The sequence below is a fragment of the Fusarium venenatum genome (genome assembly GCF_020744135.1).
Source record: "Fusarium venenatum strain MPI-CAGE-CH-0201 chromosome Unknown EDB82scaffold_1, whole genome shotgun sequence".
Classification (NCBI taxonomy): Eukaryota; Fungi; Ascomycota; class Sordariomycetes; order Hypocreales; family Nectriaceae; genus Fusarium; species Fusarium venenatum.
In genome coordinates, this window is record NW_027072129.1 from 2810651 (window position 1) to 2821750 (window position 11100).

The 11100-nt window shown below is 49.5% G+C and overlaps 4 protein-coding genes across 4 annotated transcripts; 1 reads left to right on the forward strand and 3 right to left on the reverse strand.

The window, feature by feature from the left end:
* Positions 1 to 574: 574 nt before the first annotated feature.
* Positions 575 to 4980, reverse strand: EDB82DRAFT_519704 (transcription elongation factor SPT6; the record flags this gene model as incomplete). The annotated part of the gene is made up of 4 exons (XM_025731486.1): positions 575 to 828; positions 887 to 4505; positions 4571 to 4759; positions 4816 to 4980. 4 exons carry the CDS (start codon positions 4978 to 4980, stop codon positions 575 to 577), a joined length of 4227 nt encoding a protein of 1408 aa, XP_025590507.1.
* Positions 4981 to 6560: 1580 nt separating this feature from the next.
* EDB82DRAFT_27172 (kinase-like domain-containing protein) lies at positions 6561 to 8749 on the forward strand. Its single transcript, XM_025731485.2, has 4 exons — positions 6561 to 7096; positions 7145 to 7302; positions 7356 to 7887; positions 7939 to 8749. The coding sequence occupies exons 1-4, from the start codon at positions 6815 to 6817 to the stop codon at positions 8527 to 8529; spliced, it is 1563 nt and encodes a 520-aa protein (XP_025590506.1). The 5' UTR covers positions 6561 to 6814; the 3' UTR covers positions 8530 to 8749.
* A 113-nt stretch (positions 8750 to 8862) lies between these two features.
* EDB82DRAFT_484668 (HAD-like domain-containing protein) lies at positions 8863 to 9748 on the reverse strand. The gene is made up of 2 exons (XM_065608226.1): positions 9619 to 9748; positions 8863 to 9567 (listed from the first exon to the last, which is right to left on the reverse strand). Exon 2 carries the CDS (start codon positions 9537 to 9539, stop codon positions 8970 to 8972), a length of 570 nt encoding a protein of 189 aa, XP_065465422.1. The 5' UTR covers positions 9540 to 9567; positions 9619 to 9748; the 3' UTR covers positions 8863 to 8969.
* A 115-nt stretch (positions 9749 to 9863) lies between these two features.
* EDB82DRAFT_27123 (uncharacterized protein) lies at positions 9864 to 11097 on the reverse strand. The gene has a single exon (XM_025731483.2). The coding sequence runs from the start codon at positions 10862 to 10864 to the stop codon at positions 10262 to 10264; it is 603 nt and encodes a 200-aa protein (XP_025590504.1). The 5' UTR covers positions 10865 to 11097; the 3' UTR covers positions 9864 to 10261.
* Between the last annotated feature and the right edge of the window lie 3 nt (positions 11098 to 11100).

The following is an 11100-nucleotide window of genomic DNA, read 5'->3' on the forward strand; positions in this document are numbered from 1 at the left end:
AAGTCCACCGCTATGAGTAGACTACGCACAACTGTCTGTCTATATTGGAAATTATATGGCAATCATCAGAGTCAAAATCCAGCTTACATCGCCAAATAGTCTAATGTGGCATGAAAAGAGCATAGGCCCAGATTGGTCGTTCGCGACGAAATATCGAAAAGCGAGGCGTTTCCTCTGCATTGCCGTAATCACAATGTTGCTGCAAACCTTCGACGGCCTTCATGCCAATACTTACTCCTATTAGTAGGCCATGGTAGAATGTGATAAATGTCTCGTTTCAACTCATGCAGTCAAGAACGAAGAACAGCCGATCACGAATCCACGTCAAATTAGTTGATTTAATTGCTGTTCATTTTTTTTCTCTTTCTCCTTGTCGTTGTAATGGGACTTCTAATACACCTCCCTTGCTCTTTTGAGAATGAAAAAACTTCATCAACCTGCGCCTGAATAATACAATTGCAGCTTCATCCCCTGCCAAAGAAAATACACATTCTGCGTAATAAAGATATGCTGGTCTTCCTCTAAATCCACCCACCCACCCCCACTACCGTAATTATGATGAATTTCCAACTTTCTAGCGATGGCCCATTTTCGAGAATTCATTCTGATAACGTAGCTTGAACCCGTTACAGAGCGCTCGCATGTCAGGATATTGATAGCCCTTAAGCTCAAAGCCTTGCGGGATTGCGCGCACTGGCAGCGCAATTACCTTGGCTGCCCTGCTAGCCTTGAAGCATAGCCAGAAGTATCCAGGGTGTTTGGTGTCGATGCAGAAAGCGTACGTCGATCGGTTGGGATTGGCATCGATGTAAGTCGTTAGCCATTTTTCTACGAATACAGTTAGTATCATACGTTATGGGTAATTCAGTATGGTATAGGGACTTACCTGTCTCTCCCCGAGATCGGTTCTGGTACTTATCATGCCGCATCAACTCCTCTACCTTGCGTGCCATAGCCTTGACGTGTTCGACGATCAGTTCGTCCAGGTCGGTGTATGTGTACTTGCCGCCTACGCGCAACAGCTTGCCCACTGCGAACTCCGTTTCTTTCTGCATCTCGAGAACATCAATGTGCTGAAACACACCATCCGCGACCTTCCAAGTAACTGCCAGATGATCGTTACCCTTGGACGAAGGTCGAATTATAACCTCGCCATTGGGCTGAGATCCCAGATATTCTTCGGCCTGCAAGCCATTGAAAGGCTTGAAATTAGGATGCTTGACAACACGCTGTGTCCGTCCGGTTGTCTTGTCCTTTTCTCGCAACTCCTCCTTGTCAGCGGCTTCCAGGACATAGTCCCATCCATCCCGGCCAAGGTTAATAGGTCGCTTGTAGGGAACACGCAGAGCATCGTCCCGCATGGAAAGCTTCGCCATAAAGTCTTTGTAGTTGATGTCTAGGATCTTGGCTTGGGCTGTTTGTCCAGAGCTCAGCACTTCTTTGATAGATGATCGGTGGCTGACTTCATGGCCCTCGACCCGGCCCTCGATCCCGCAGTCAAGTTTGACGATGGCAAAGTCATCCTTGACAACCCGCACGTTGACGGGGACAATCATACCCTCGCAAAGGGTGTGCTTGGTTTCGCCAGTGAACATGGTGAAGATTTCTGATGGTGACAGGAGAGCAAAGTTCCTTCGAAGTTCTTCGTAGGGGGCTTGGAGTTCGGCGCGGATCGTTTCCAAAGTGGCTCGCTTGCGCTGGCTGTAGTTCCTCTCCAACTGTTCTGCATACTCCTCGAGTACCAGTTCGTTGACCTTGTCCTGCTCGTCCTGTTTGAAAAGCTTGCGGACAATGGCTCCAGGTCCGTTCTCGTCCGTTTCAGCCTTGACATCTTCCTCATCGAGCTCAAGAGCATCGGCGGCCATCTTTCGGCCCAGCTCATAGTCCTCAGGGTGAACACGTGTGTTATCTAGTGGATCAGACGATGGGTTTGTAGCCTCGTACTCAATGAAAAGAAAGCTCGCGCAGTTGTTCCAAACTCTAGGACCAACAACGGGCAGCTTTCCGCTATCAGGGTCACCCACGAGCTCGTCTCTTGTGCCCACAGCACCACCGTTGGCATTGATAGCTTTGATAACACTTGTGGCCTTTCGGGGTCCCAGTCCGGAAACAAAAGGCAGAAGATTGGCAGTGTAAGTATCGTTCATGGCCTCGTTGATGTCCACACCACAGAGGTTCACCATGTCCACCATAGCCGAATCCAGGTACTTGGCCAGCTTGTCTCCTGGAAGGAGGTTCTGGCAAGGGTGGTAAGAAAGAGAAGCAACATCCTTGCCAAGAGCTGCATATTCCTTCATGGGGTTCTGCATGTAACGTGCCAGGGCGACGCAGTACCTTGTGATAGGGTTGAGACTTGGATGCTCAGCAAGGGCGCGAGGGCTATCCTTGTACAAGCGAGCAACCTCATCATTCACCACCACGACCTCCAGGGGTTCCGTTCTATAGTCACTGGTATCAGGGTCCTCGAACTCAGGCCCCATGAGACCCTTCTCGTTTACCAAGTTCTCCAGGTCACGCACCAACTTGGTTGTTTCAGCAGACCAGCCACTGACACCAATCACATCGGGTCGACGGCGCTTCACGAGTTCTTCAAACTCTTCGCGCTGGCGCTCATCTCGAGCAAGGTTTCCCAGTTTTCCTTGCTCGATCACTCGTCCATCTTCCTCTACCCATGCCCAGCAAATGGGATCGCGGGCGGGATCGGACATGCCATTGGAGAGAACCAAGACACGTGGTGTGGTGCCCAGGATCATGCCCTTGGGCTTGTATGGCGCTTGATCAAGTCTCTTGGCGTATTCCTCCCGGCACATTTTGAGTACTTCATCTTGGCAGAAAGTACGGATGACCTCTTTAACGTTCTTTGCGATGATCTTCTCCAGCTTGGGATAAGCAAGGTCCAGCACCTTCTTGCGTTCCTCTCGCCACTGCTCAGCTCGGTCACTGAAGTTCTCGGACTCGAACTCCTGGTAAAGGTGTTGTCGGAAATCATATCGAGCAGGCATATCGAGCTTGATAGTGACAAGTCCTTCTTCTTCAGCCTTCATCATCTTCAAGAAAAGCTCCGGCTGATGAACCAAGTCGGCAATAGCTTGGTTCTGCAAGTACTTAATCTCATAATATGGGTGAGAGTCATCGATTCTACGCAATCCCTTTTCAGTTCGCCGACAGCTGATCTCAGCGGCCTGGTAGTATGAGTTTCGGAAATGTTTGCGCATTCTCGGACTAGCGAACAACTCCTCCGAGTACATCTGCCGGGCTGCGCTGATAACTTGGTCGCCTGTGCTGAAAACGTCATCAATCAAGCTATCCGCCAAATCCATAGGATACTGTGCATCATCATCGGGAGTGACCTTCTTTCCATGTCGCAGGGCATTCTTTGCAAGTTGGTCAGCTGAGATGCCGTAGGCACGAACAAAGCCATACGCCTTGCCTTGGCGGACTCTCTCGAGTAAGTTGGATTTTGAACCCGGCCGCTTTGTCAAGGAGAGATTACCGGCCATGGCAGCAAGGTCCTTCAATTGTGGGCCATATTGGAAATGCAGGTAATCTTGCAGGTCTTGAAGTTCCTCCATAGTCGTCGCATCAGGAATCATTTCGTCCACCATAGTGTCGTGAATTTCCATTCCTTTCAGGTTATCGACCGTCTTCTCAAGGGCGTTCCTCTTATCCACGAAAGATCGGAACTTGATGTCCAGTTCTAGGATTTTCCACAAATCGTCCTGGTTCAGCAACTTGTCCGCGCTAATAACATATTCGGGCGCATCGGGGTCATCGCGATTCGGGTTTCGGGTCTTTCTGGTATGGAGCAGGTAGTCTTTGCGGTGCTGGAACACGTAAGGCACCTCAACCTCGTCGACAATGAAGAATTCAAGGACCTTGCCGACTGCCTTGCCAAATGGACTCTGCAGGTCGGAGGCCAGACCCTTCTTCGGCCATAGTTGGTTGGTGATCCAGCGTGCCTCCTCTTTGAACTGCTCTGCCGTAAGTTGTAAGCTCTTGAAGGTCTTTCGGTCGATTTGGAATCGCTCGGGCTCGTCCGTAAAACGAATCTCGTTATCTTCGTCGGTCAAGAGCTTCTCCTTCAGCTGTGAAGGCTCGAACACGTCCTTCAACTCTATCGCCTGTTCTTCTCTTTCACGGTCCTCCTCCTCCTCTTCCATCTGCAGTGCCCAATCGTAGTCTTCACCATTACCAAAGATGGCCTCCATGTCATCCAAGGCATCCTTGTCCAAATTGGCGGTGTCGGCGATATTTCCGATGACACGATCTCTGGGACGGGCAACCTCGGCGTCTTCTCGCTGTTGTTCCAATTCTTCAGGGTCATCGGGGAAGTCCTCTTCAATAAAATCGTCAAACTCGTCGGCCTGGCGGTACGATGATCTGTTGTTGTATGCCCGCTGTTCGCCCGCGTCATCTTCTTCATCGGAAAAGATGTCATCAAGGCCACGGCGCTGGTTACCTCGGTCTTCGTCACGAGTGCCGCGCTTCAGGCGCTTAAACTTAGACTGAATCCGCGGAAGTTAGGGATACTGACGGGCTAGGCGAATCGATTGACGTCGGGGCGACTTACCTGTGTTTGGGGCTTAGGCCGCTCGCCAAACTGTTCGCCGATCAAATCCAAATCGTCCTCATCTAATTGTGCCTCTTCTTCGCGATCGCGGTGCTCTCGTTTTCGCTTGTGTAAGGGTCGCACGTCGGCATCGGAATCGCCGCCTTCGTCCTCGTCTTCATCTTCGTCAACGATAAAACCTTCGCGAACCTAGAACGAAAAAAATAATCAGGGGTTATTCAATTGCGAGTGTTTTCCAAGCTAACCTTGCGAGCTTCCTCCTCATCGTCATCGTCTTCCTCCTCCTCACTAGAGTCTTCTACAGCGTTTTTGCGTCTGCGCTGTCCACCACGCTCATCAAAAGACTCATCCTCTTCCTCGTCGTCGAGTTCGGCCTCGCCTGAGATCAAGTCGCGCATGCTGTTGCTCATCTTGGCGACTTGCGATGCTGCCGCGCAGGCAACAAAGCTTTATTTATCTGCTTTAGTTGTATATGGTTCCGATGTGGCAACCGGAGATAGAGAATAGAAATCTTGGCTCTCAGATGTCGTGATTGTAGTGAAAGACAATGAAGTAGAGAGATCAGAAGTGCACGCCTTTCTTTGGAAGCTTAGATCTTTGGGAATTTTTGCCTTTGCGCTGTAGAGCGAGCTACACGTGCAGCCTTGTCGCGCCTGGCAAGGATACAAAGCGGAGCAAGATATTCCGCTTCCGACCTCGCGTGCAAGTTACATAATCACGATTCGTGAGCTTCACTTTTTGACAAAACTTCATTGACGTACCTACAGTAATCATATCATTTTTCTTCAGTACTAGTCATGGATGGTTCTGCAAATGTAGAAGCTAGGTAACCTTTCGAAGCAGCACACTGCTCGTATCATTCGTACCGTTGATCGACGAAAACTCGCGCTCTTAATCAGCAAGTACAACTGTCAACCTGGATGGTGGTCCAAGTGTTAACTTACAGTCGTCTGAATCGCCCAGCGTCTGATCCCTCGTCCATTGTCATGCTGTTTGTACCTTTTGACCCATACGGCTGTGCCCCCTATCCCAATCAAATCTTTGCGGTGCCTCGCGCATTTCATACGAAGCAATCATTGTGATGGCGACAATTGGTGGGAAGTTAATTGACAGACTAACAGGTAGGGTAGAGCCGAGTACTGGTTTTGGCATGTCGCATCAAGCAATATGTTTGGACTAATGAATTATTACCCCTACCACTTCATTATCTTATCACTGCTCTGAATCGGTTGATGTACGAATCCCGAAGCATGAATCGTCTCAAATGTATAGCATATGGCCAGTCAGCCAGCCATGGCATTGTCCCCGGGCTTGGACCTCTTGGGAGGTTACGGTACAGTGTGTAGATAGACCAGAGGTAGGTATAATATTATACTTGGGCGGTCATGGATGAGAATGTTTGCCTCCATGTTACCAAAGCATCTACTATACTCCATGGCCTCCCTGGGCTCCCCTTATGGCGAATAAGTGGCCCACTGGATTTCAGGTACGGACGGATACATAATTTCAGATTCTGCTGGGCGGGTAGGCTCTTCAGGGCTATAAAAGAGGTTTCAGTTCTATCGCAAATATCCCCCTCTACCCCCTTTTCCTCTCCTGGTTTGCCGCTCAGTGTCATCGTCCTTTTGTTTTTTGTTTGGGCCTGCAACTCCCCCATAGCGCAAGTCCAGCCACTCTCGTCACGTTGTCGCCGACTAGACCCCGCCCTCCATCCACTGTACACTGTCCACGCCTAACCAGCCAAAAGTCGTCAAAGAGACAAGGACAAATCCCCCACTCATCATCTTCGGCAGCGCTCAGACTTAGTACTCCTGACAAATTCGCGACCTGATTACATCTGGTTGAGAAGGAGTATTTCGGGCTCTCCTCTCTCCATTTCATCGATCGCCTCAAAGACCCTCATTTCTTGGCAACGGAATCTAGGCTTCCCACTACGGCCCGAGAACAACGTACGCCCGGCTTCTAGCCCCATCTCAACTCCAGACAGGATAAGATAGCGATCGACTCCTTTTCGATCCGCTCGATCACGACGATAGCTTTGTGCCGCAGTTGTATTCCAACTCAACACTTGGGACCTTTCTTCCGTCCTCGATTATTGCCCACGAAGAAGATCGAGCAGCGCCTAACTCGCCTAAGCCTGATCAAACCTTACGGCTTCATCACCTCACCTCCGGCCTCGCTCCAACAGTACCGTCTGTTCATTCAACAAGCTCTGTTGCTTATTCTCTCCGGCCCTCTCAAAATATGTCCGATCCTTTCGCTCCGCGCTCTATGAAGCGCAAGAACGTCAAAGGTCTTGCCCTCAAAGCAGCTGCTCCTCGACCTCCGCCAACCGCCGAGACCAGTAATCATGAATACAGTGGAAGTCAAGACGCTGGCAGGGACGAGCAGCTAGAAATTGGTATTGAATACAAGCTAGATCTGCGACCCGAGGATCTTGAAATCCTCAAGGAATTAGGATCCGGTAATGGTGGAACTGTCAGCAAAGTCAAGCATCTTACAACTGGGACTGTCATGGCTCGCAAGGTGTGTTTCTTGTTTCGGAAATGAACCTTTTACTAACCAGTCACCTAGGTAATTCATGTGGAAGCTAAGCGAGAGATACGGAAGCGAATCGTTCGGGAGCTTCAAATCATGCACGGGTGCCATTCAGACTACATCGTGACATTCTACGGCGCCTTCCTAACCCCCAACAACGATGTGATTATGTGTATGGAGTATATGGATGTTGGGTGAGTAAAACTAGACAATGGCGGGGCCAATATGGTGGCTAATCATTTGTTAGGGCTCTCGACCGAGTCTCTAGGGTCTTCGGTCCCGTTCGAGTTGATGTCTTGGGCAAGATTGCTGAAGCTACTTTGGGCGGCTTGACATATCTCTATACAAAGCATCACATCATGCATCGTGATATCAAGCCCTCCAACATCCTGGTAAACTCAAGGGGTGGGATTAAGCTTTGTGACTTTGGTGTCTCGGGCGAGCTTGTCAATTCCATTGCTGACACTTTCGTCGGAACTTCGACCTACATGGCCCCTGAAAGAATCCAAGGTGAGAAGTACACGGTTAAGTCAGACGTCTGGAGTTTTGGTCTCAGCATCATGGAGCTTGCTATTGGCAAGTTTCCTTTTGCAGCTAGCGAGCAGGTATCGGATGGCGACTTTGCCCCCGCGGGTATCCTAGACTTGTTGCAGCAGATCGTTCACGAACCAGCCCCGAAGCTTCCTAAGAGCGATGCTTTCCCTAGTATCCTCGACGACATGATCCAGAAGTGTCTCTACAAGGAGCCCGAGCGTCGTCCAACTCCTCAAGAGCTCTTTGTGAGAAATACCTTTTGCCCCATCCCTTGTGCTATATGCTAATTTTTTCAGGACCGCGATCACTTCGTACAGGCCGCCAAGCGCACACCAGTCGATCTCAGAGAATGGGCTGTTGGCATGATGGAACGCGACAACCGGAAATCGCATTTAGCACCCCAGCTATCTCCTTCAACGCAGGACCTCCTTCGATCAAGTGATTCTCCTACCCAATCTCAGCAGGCTCAAGCTCAGGCACAGGCCCAAGCCCAGCCCGAAGAGCGTTCTCACACTCCCACTTCGGGCGAGATTCCCATTGGTGGTGCCGGTATCACCTCCCCTCGCGATCAATACGGCTCGAACCAGAGCCGATCGCCACCTCGAAACGGACATGCATCTTCCCGAACACCGGCTTCCGCACATCCTGGGCTGGGATCTAGGGTTGTTACCACAAATTCTATCCCTAAGGTTTCGGGTTACCCCGATAACGTCGGCCCAGTGAGTGCAAACGCTGCAACTTTCAGTCTGCCCGTCCGGCCGGCACCCCCAGGCGGCCCTTTGCCGCCACCTCCACCCCGAAAAGAAACTCCTGATGAGTTGCGAAGGGAGAATAGGAGACAAGCTACTTTTGGGCTGCCACCCAACCCCAGCTACGGCATACAGTGAACAGCCTGTATTAGAGTCATTCCCAGAAGCTTCATCGCCCCGCAGTTGCCTTTCTGAACATATTGGAACAGTAACCCAACCTTGAAAGTCATTTAGCATACCTCGGCGCACTGTTTTGAAATCTTTGTCGTGGTCTCTGGCCAGATCACTATACTTGAATCGTTACATATTCCGCCTGAAGCCTAGGTCATTGTCTATTTCATCTGTTGAGAAGACTAGCTTCGTTGATCTCGATTCTAGAGGGTCTGTCCAATGTCTAGCTCTGAGGAATGGTTATGTACAGAGGCAGAAACTGGGCTCATGTAGGAAACCCAAATAAAATGAAACCGTATTTGAGTAATTATTATGGGAGTTGCTTTGCCAGCCTTGCTTGCTAAGAGGCTACTAAAATACAACGCCAACCCTTCAAAAACTTGTGGGTGGCCCATTCTCATGGCACTTCACTCTGGGCTGATTTCTCTGCCCACGAAACCATCGTCGAGAACGGCAACAAGCTCATCCAGCGTGTTGATGACCAAGTCAGTATGCGCATGCTCCGCCAAAGGTCGGTTCACGTCGTTTACGAGCAGTACTGTAGCCGCGCCCGCCTTCCTGCCCGCTGTCATATCGTCGATAGAGTCGCCCACCATGATAAGTCCACTGGCATCTCCCTCGCCAGCCTTATTTGTCAAGCCCCAGTCCTTGGCAATATGCAAAATGCCGGCAGGATCGGGTTTGGGTGGTCGGAAATCTCGTGTGACAATTGGATGAAAACGAGAGCCCTCAAGAAACTTGTCCATCAGATTTTGGACAGGAACGTCAAAGTTGCGAGTGCAGATTGCTTTGGGGATGGCGTTGGTGTCGAGATACGCCATAAGGGTCATGAGGCCTGGCTGAGGAGTTTGAGTCTTCATGGCTTTTCGTTCAATGTTGCGGATAGATTCCAGGGCTTCTGACTGCTCCGATGTTGGGAGTGTTTCGATGTGTTCCAAAATGTCCGTTGTTTTGTTGATCCCCAATATGTCTCTCATTTCCTTGAATATGTAAGTTTGAGGCTCACTGCAAGAGGATTAGCAATGAGTTCGGCGTCCTTAATGGAATCATTCGTACTCTAATAGCACAAGTCTCCTTTGTCCTCGTGAAGCCTTGGCATCAGATTGGATGATTCAGAGTACTTCTTCTTCTGTGTAGGGTAGGTTGGGGAGGGCAAATCCTACCAGAGTGTGCCATCCATATCAAAGACCACACCTCGAAGGCTGGGAGTGCTGGCTGGGAGATTATGGTTTCTCTTCTTTAACGGTATGAAACGTTTCGGGGATGACGATGTCATGATGGAAACGACACGGCGCAACATAGGGTTGAGCCGGGGGAGGGGAGTTTAGGAAGATGCAACAAAACAATGAATATATAGCTTGAATTCGATATTTTCTCTCTGAAACCACTAAAAACCTCGGTTGAGTATAAGAAGCCTTTCAACTTTGATTTCTTCAAACATCAAATGGGCAGCAGTTGACAAGGACGATGAGTGCTGTGATTCAGAGATGACGCTCTCACTTGAGAGGTGGAGACAAGCAGAATCGGGAGTAGGATTTAGCCAGCCATGATCTAACGTTGGTTGCGTTGTGCTACCCTACATACTATTTAGATAGTGTAAACAATCAGGTTCCATGATCGACCTGTATCGGCACTGTCATTCCAGACTCCGGCCACTCATATCCTATCCCTAACCTGAAGTATTCAATGGGACAATTTATTATCTAGGTAACTTCTCAACCACGGCCATCATCTCGTACTCGTTTAGCCCCGCGTCTGCTCCTTGCCTTTTCTCAGTGACTGCAAACTGCCCATTCTCATGCCCTGCATCAAAGCAAGACTCGAACACCTCCCAGTCAGCCATTGGCCCCAACCAAACGATAACCTGCACGTTCAGCCCTCTTCGCGCGATGGCTTTCGTGTATTCAAGAATTAGGGCTGGTTGACGTGGATAAACAAACAAGAGAGATGTAACGTCTGGATCTTGTAACCTCGAGACAACGTCCCAGCTACCACGAACCGTATAAATGGCTTGTTCTGGAAGATATTTGTTGACAGCGTCTTTCCCATTCTGTTGCTGAACTTCAACCCCCTCCACGTTGAAAGAAGGATAGTTGTAGTGGGCGCTATCTTGTTGATTGAGCAGAAAAGCTTCGAGCAAGCCAGAGCCGCTTCCGATGGAGAGGACGGTTGGATGGTCTTCTGAGACTGTAGTTTTGGAAAAAATATCTGATAAGAGCTGAAGTAATTTTGTTGATATAGCGAGACAACAATCCGGAAATCGGATCGGTGCTGCCTTTGCATTGAGCTGAGGAAGATCCATTATCCAGAGATTTGACGTAAGAACATTTTCTTTTTTTAGACAAATAGAGCTTATCTCCAAGACGATAGTCTACAATTTCCTGTGTTCCAACTGTGGATATTGAGGTTGTCTAGTGGATAGCAGAAGAATTGACCTTGAAGCTTTAGACGATAAAAATAAATAGCCTAAGAAGCATAGTCTAAATAGCATAAGGTGGTCTCGTAATTTAGTCTCTTATGCTCCTGGCGGCCAACTTT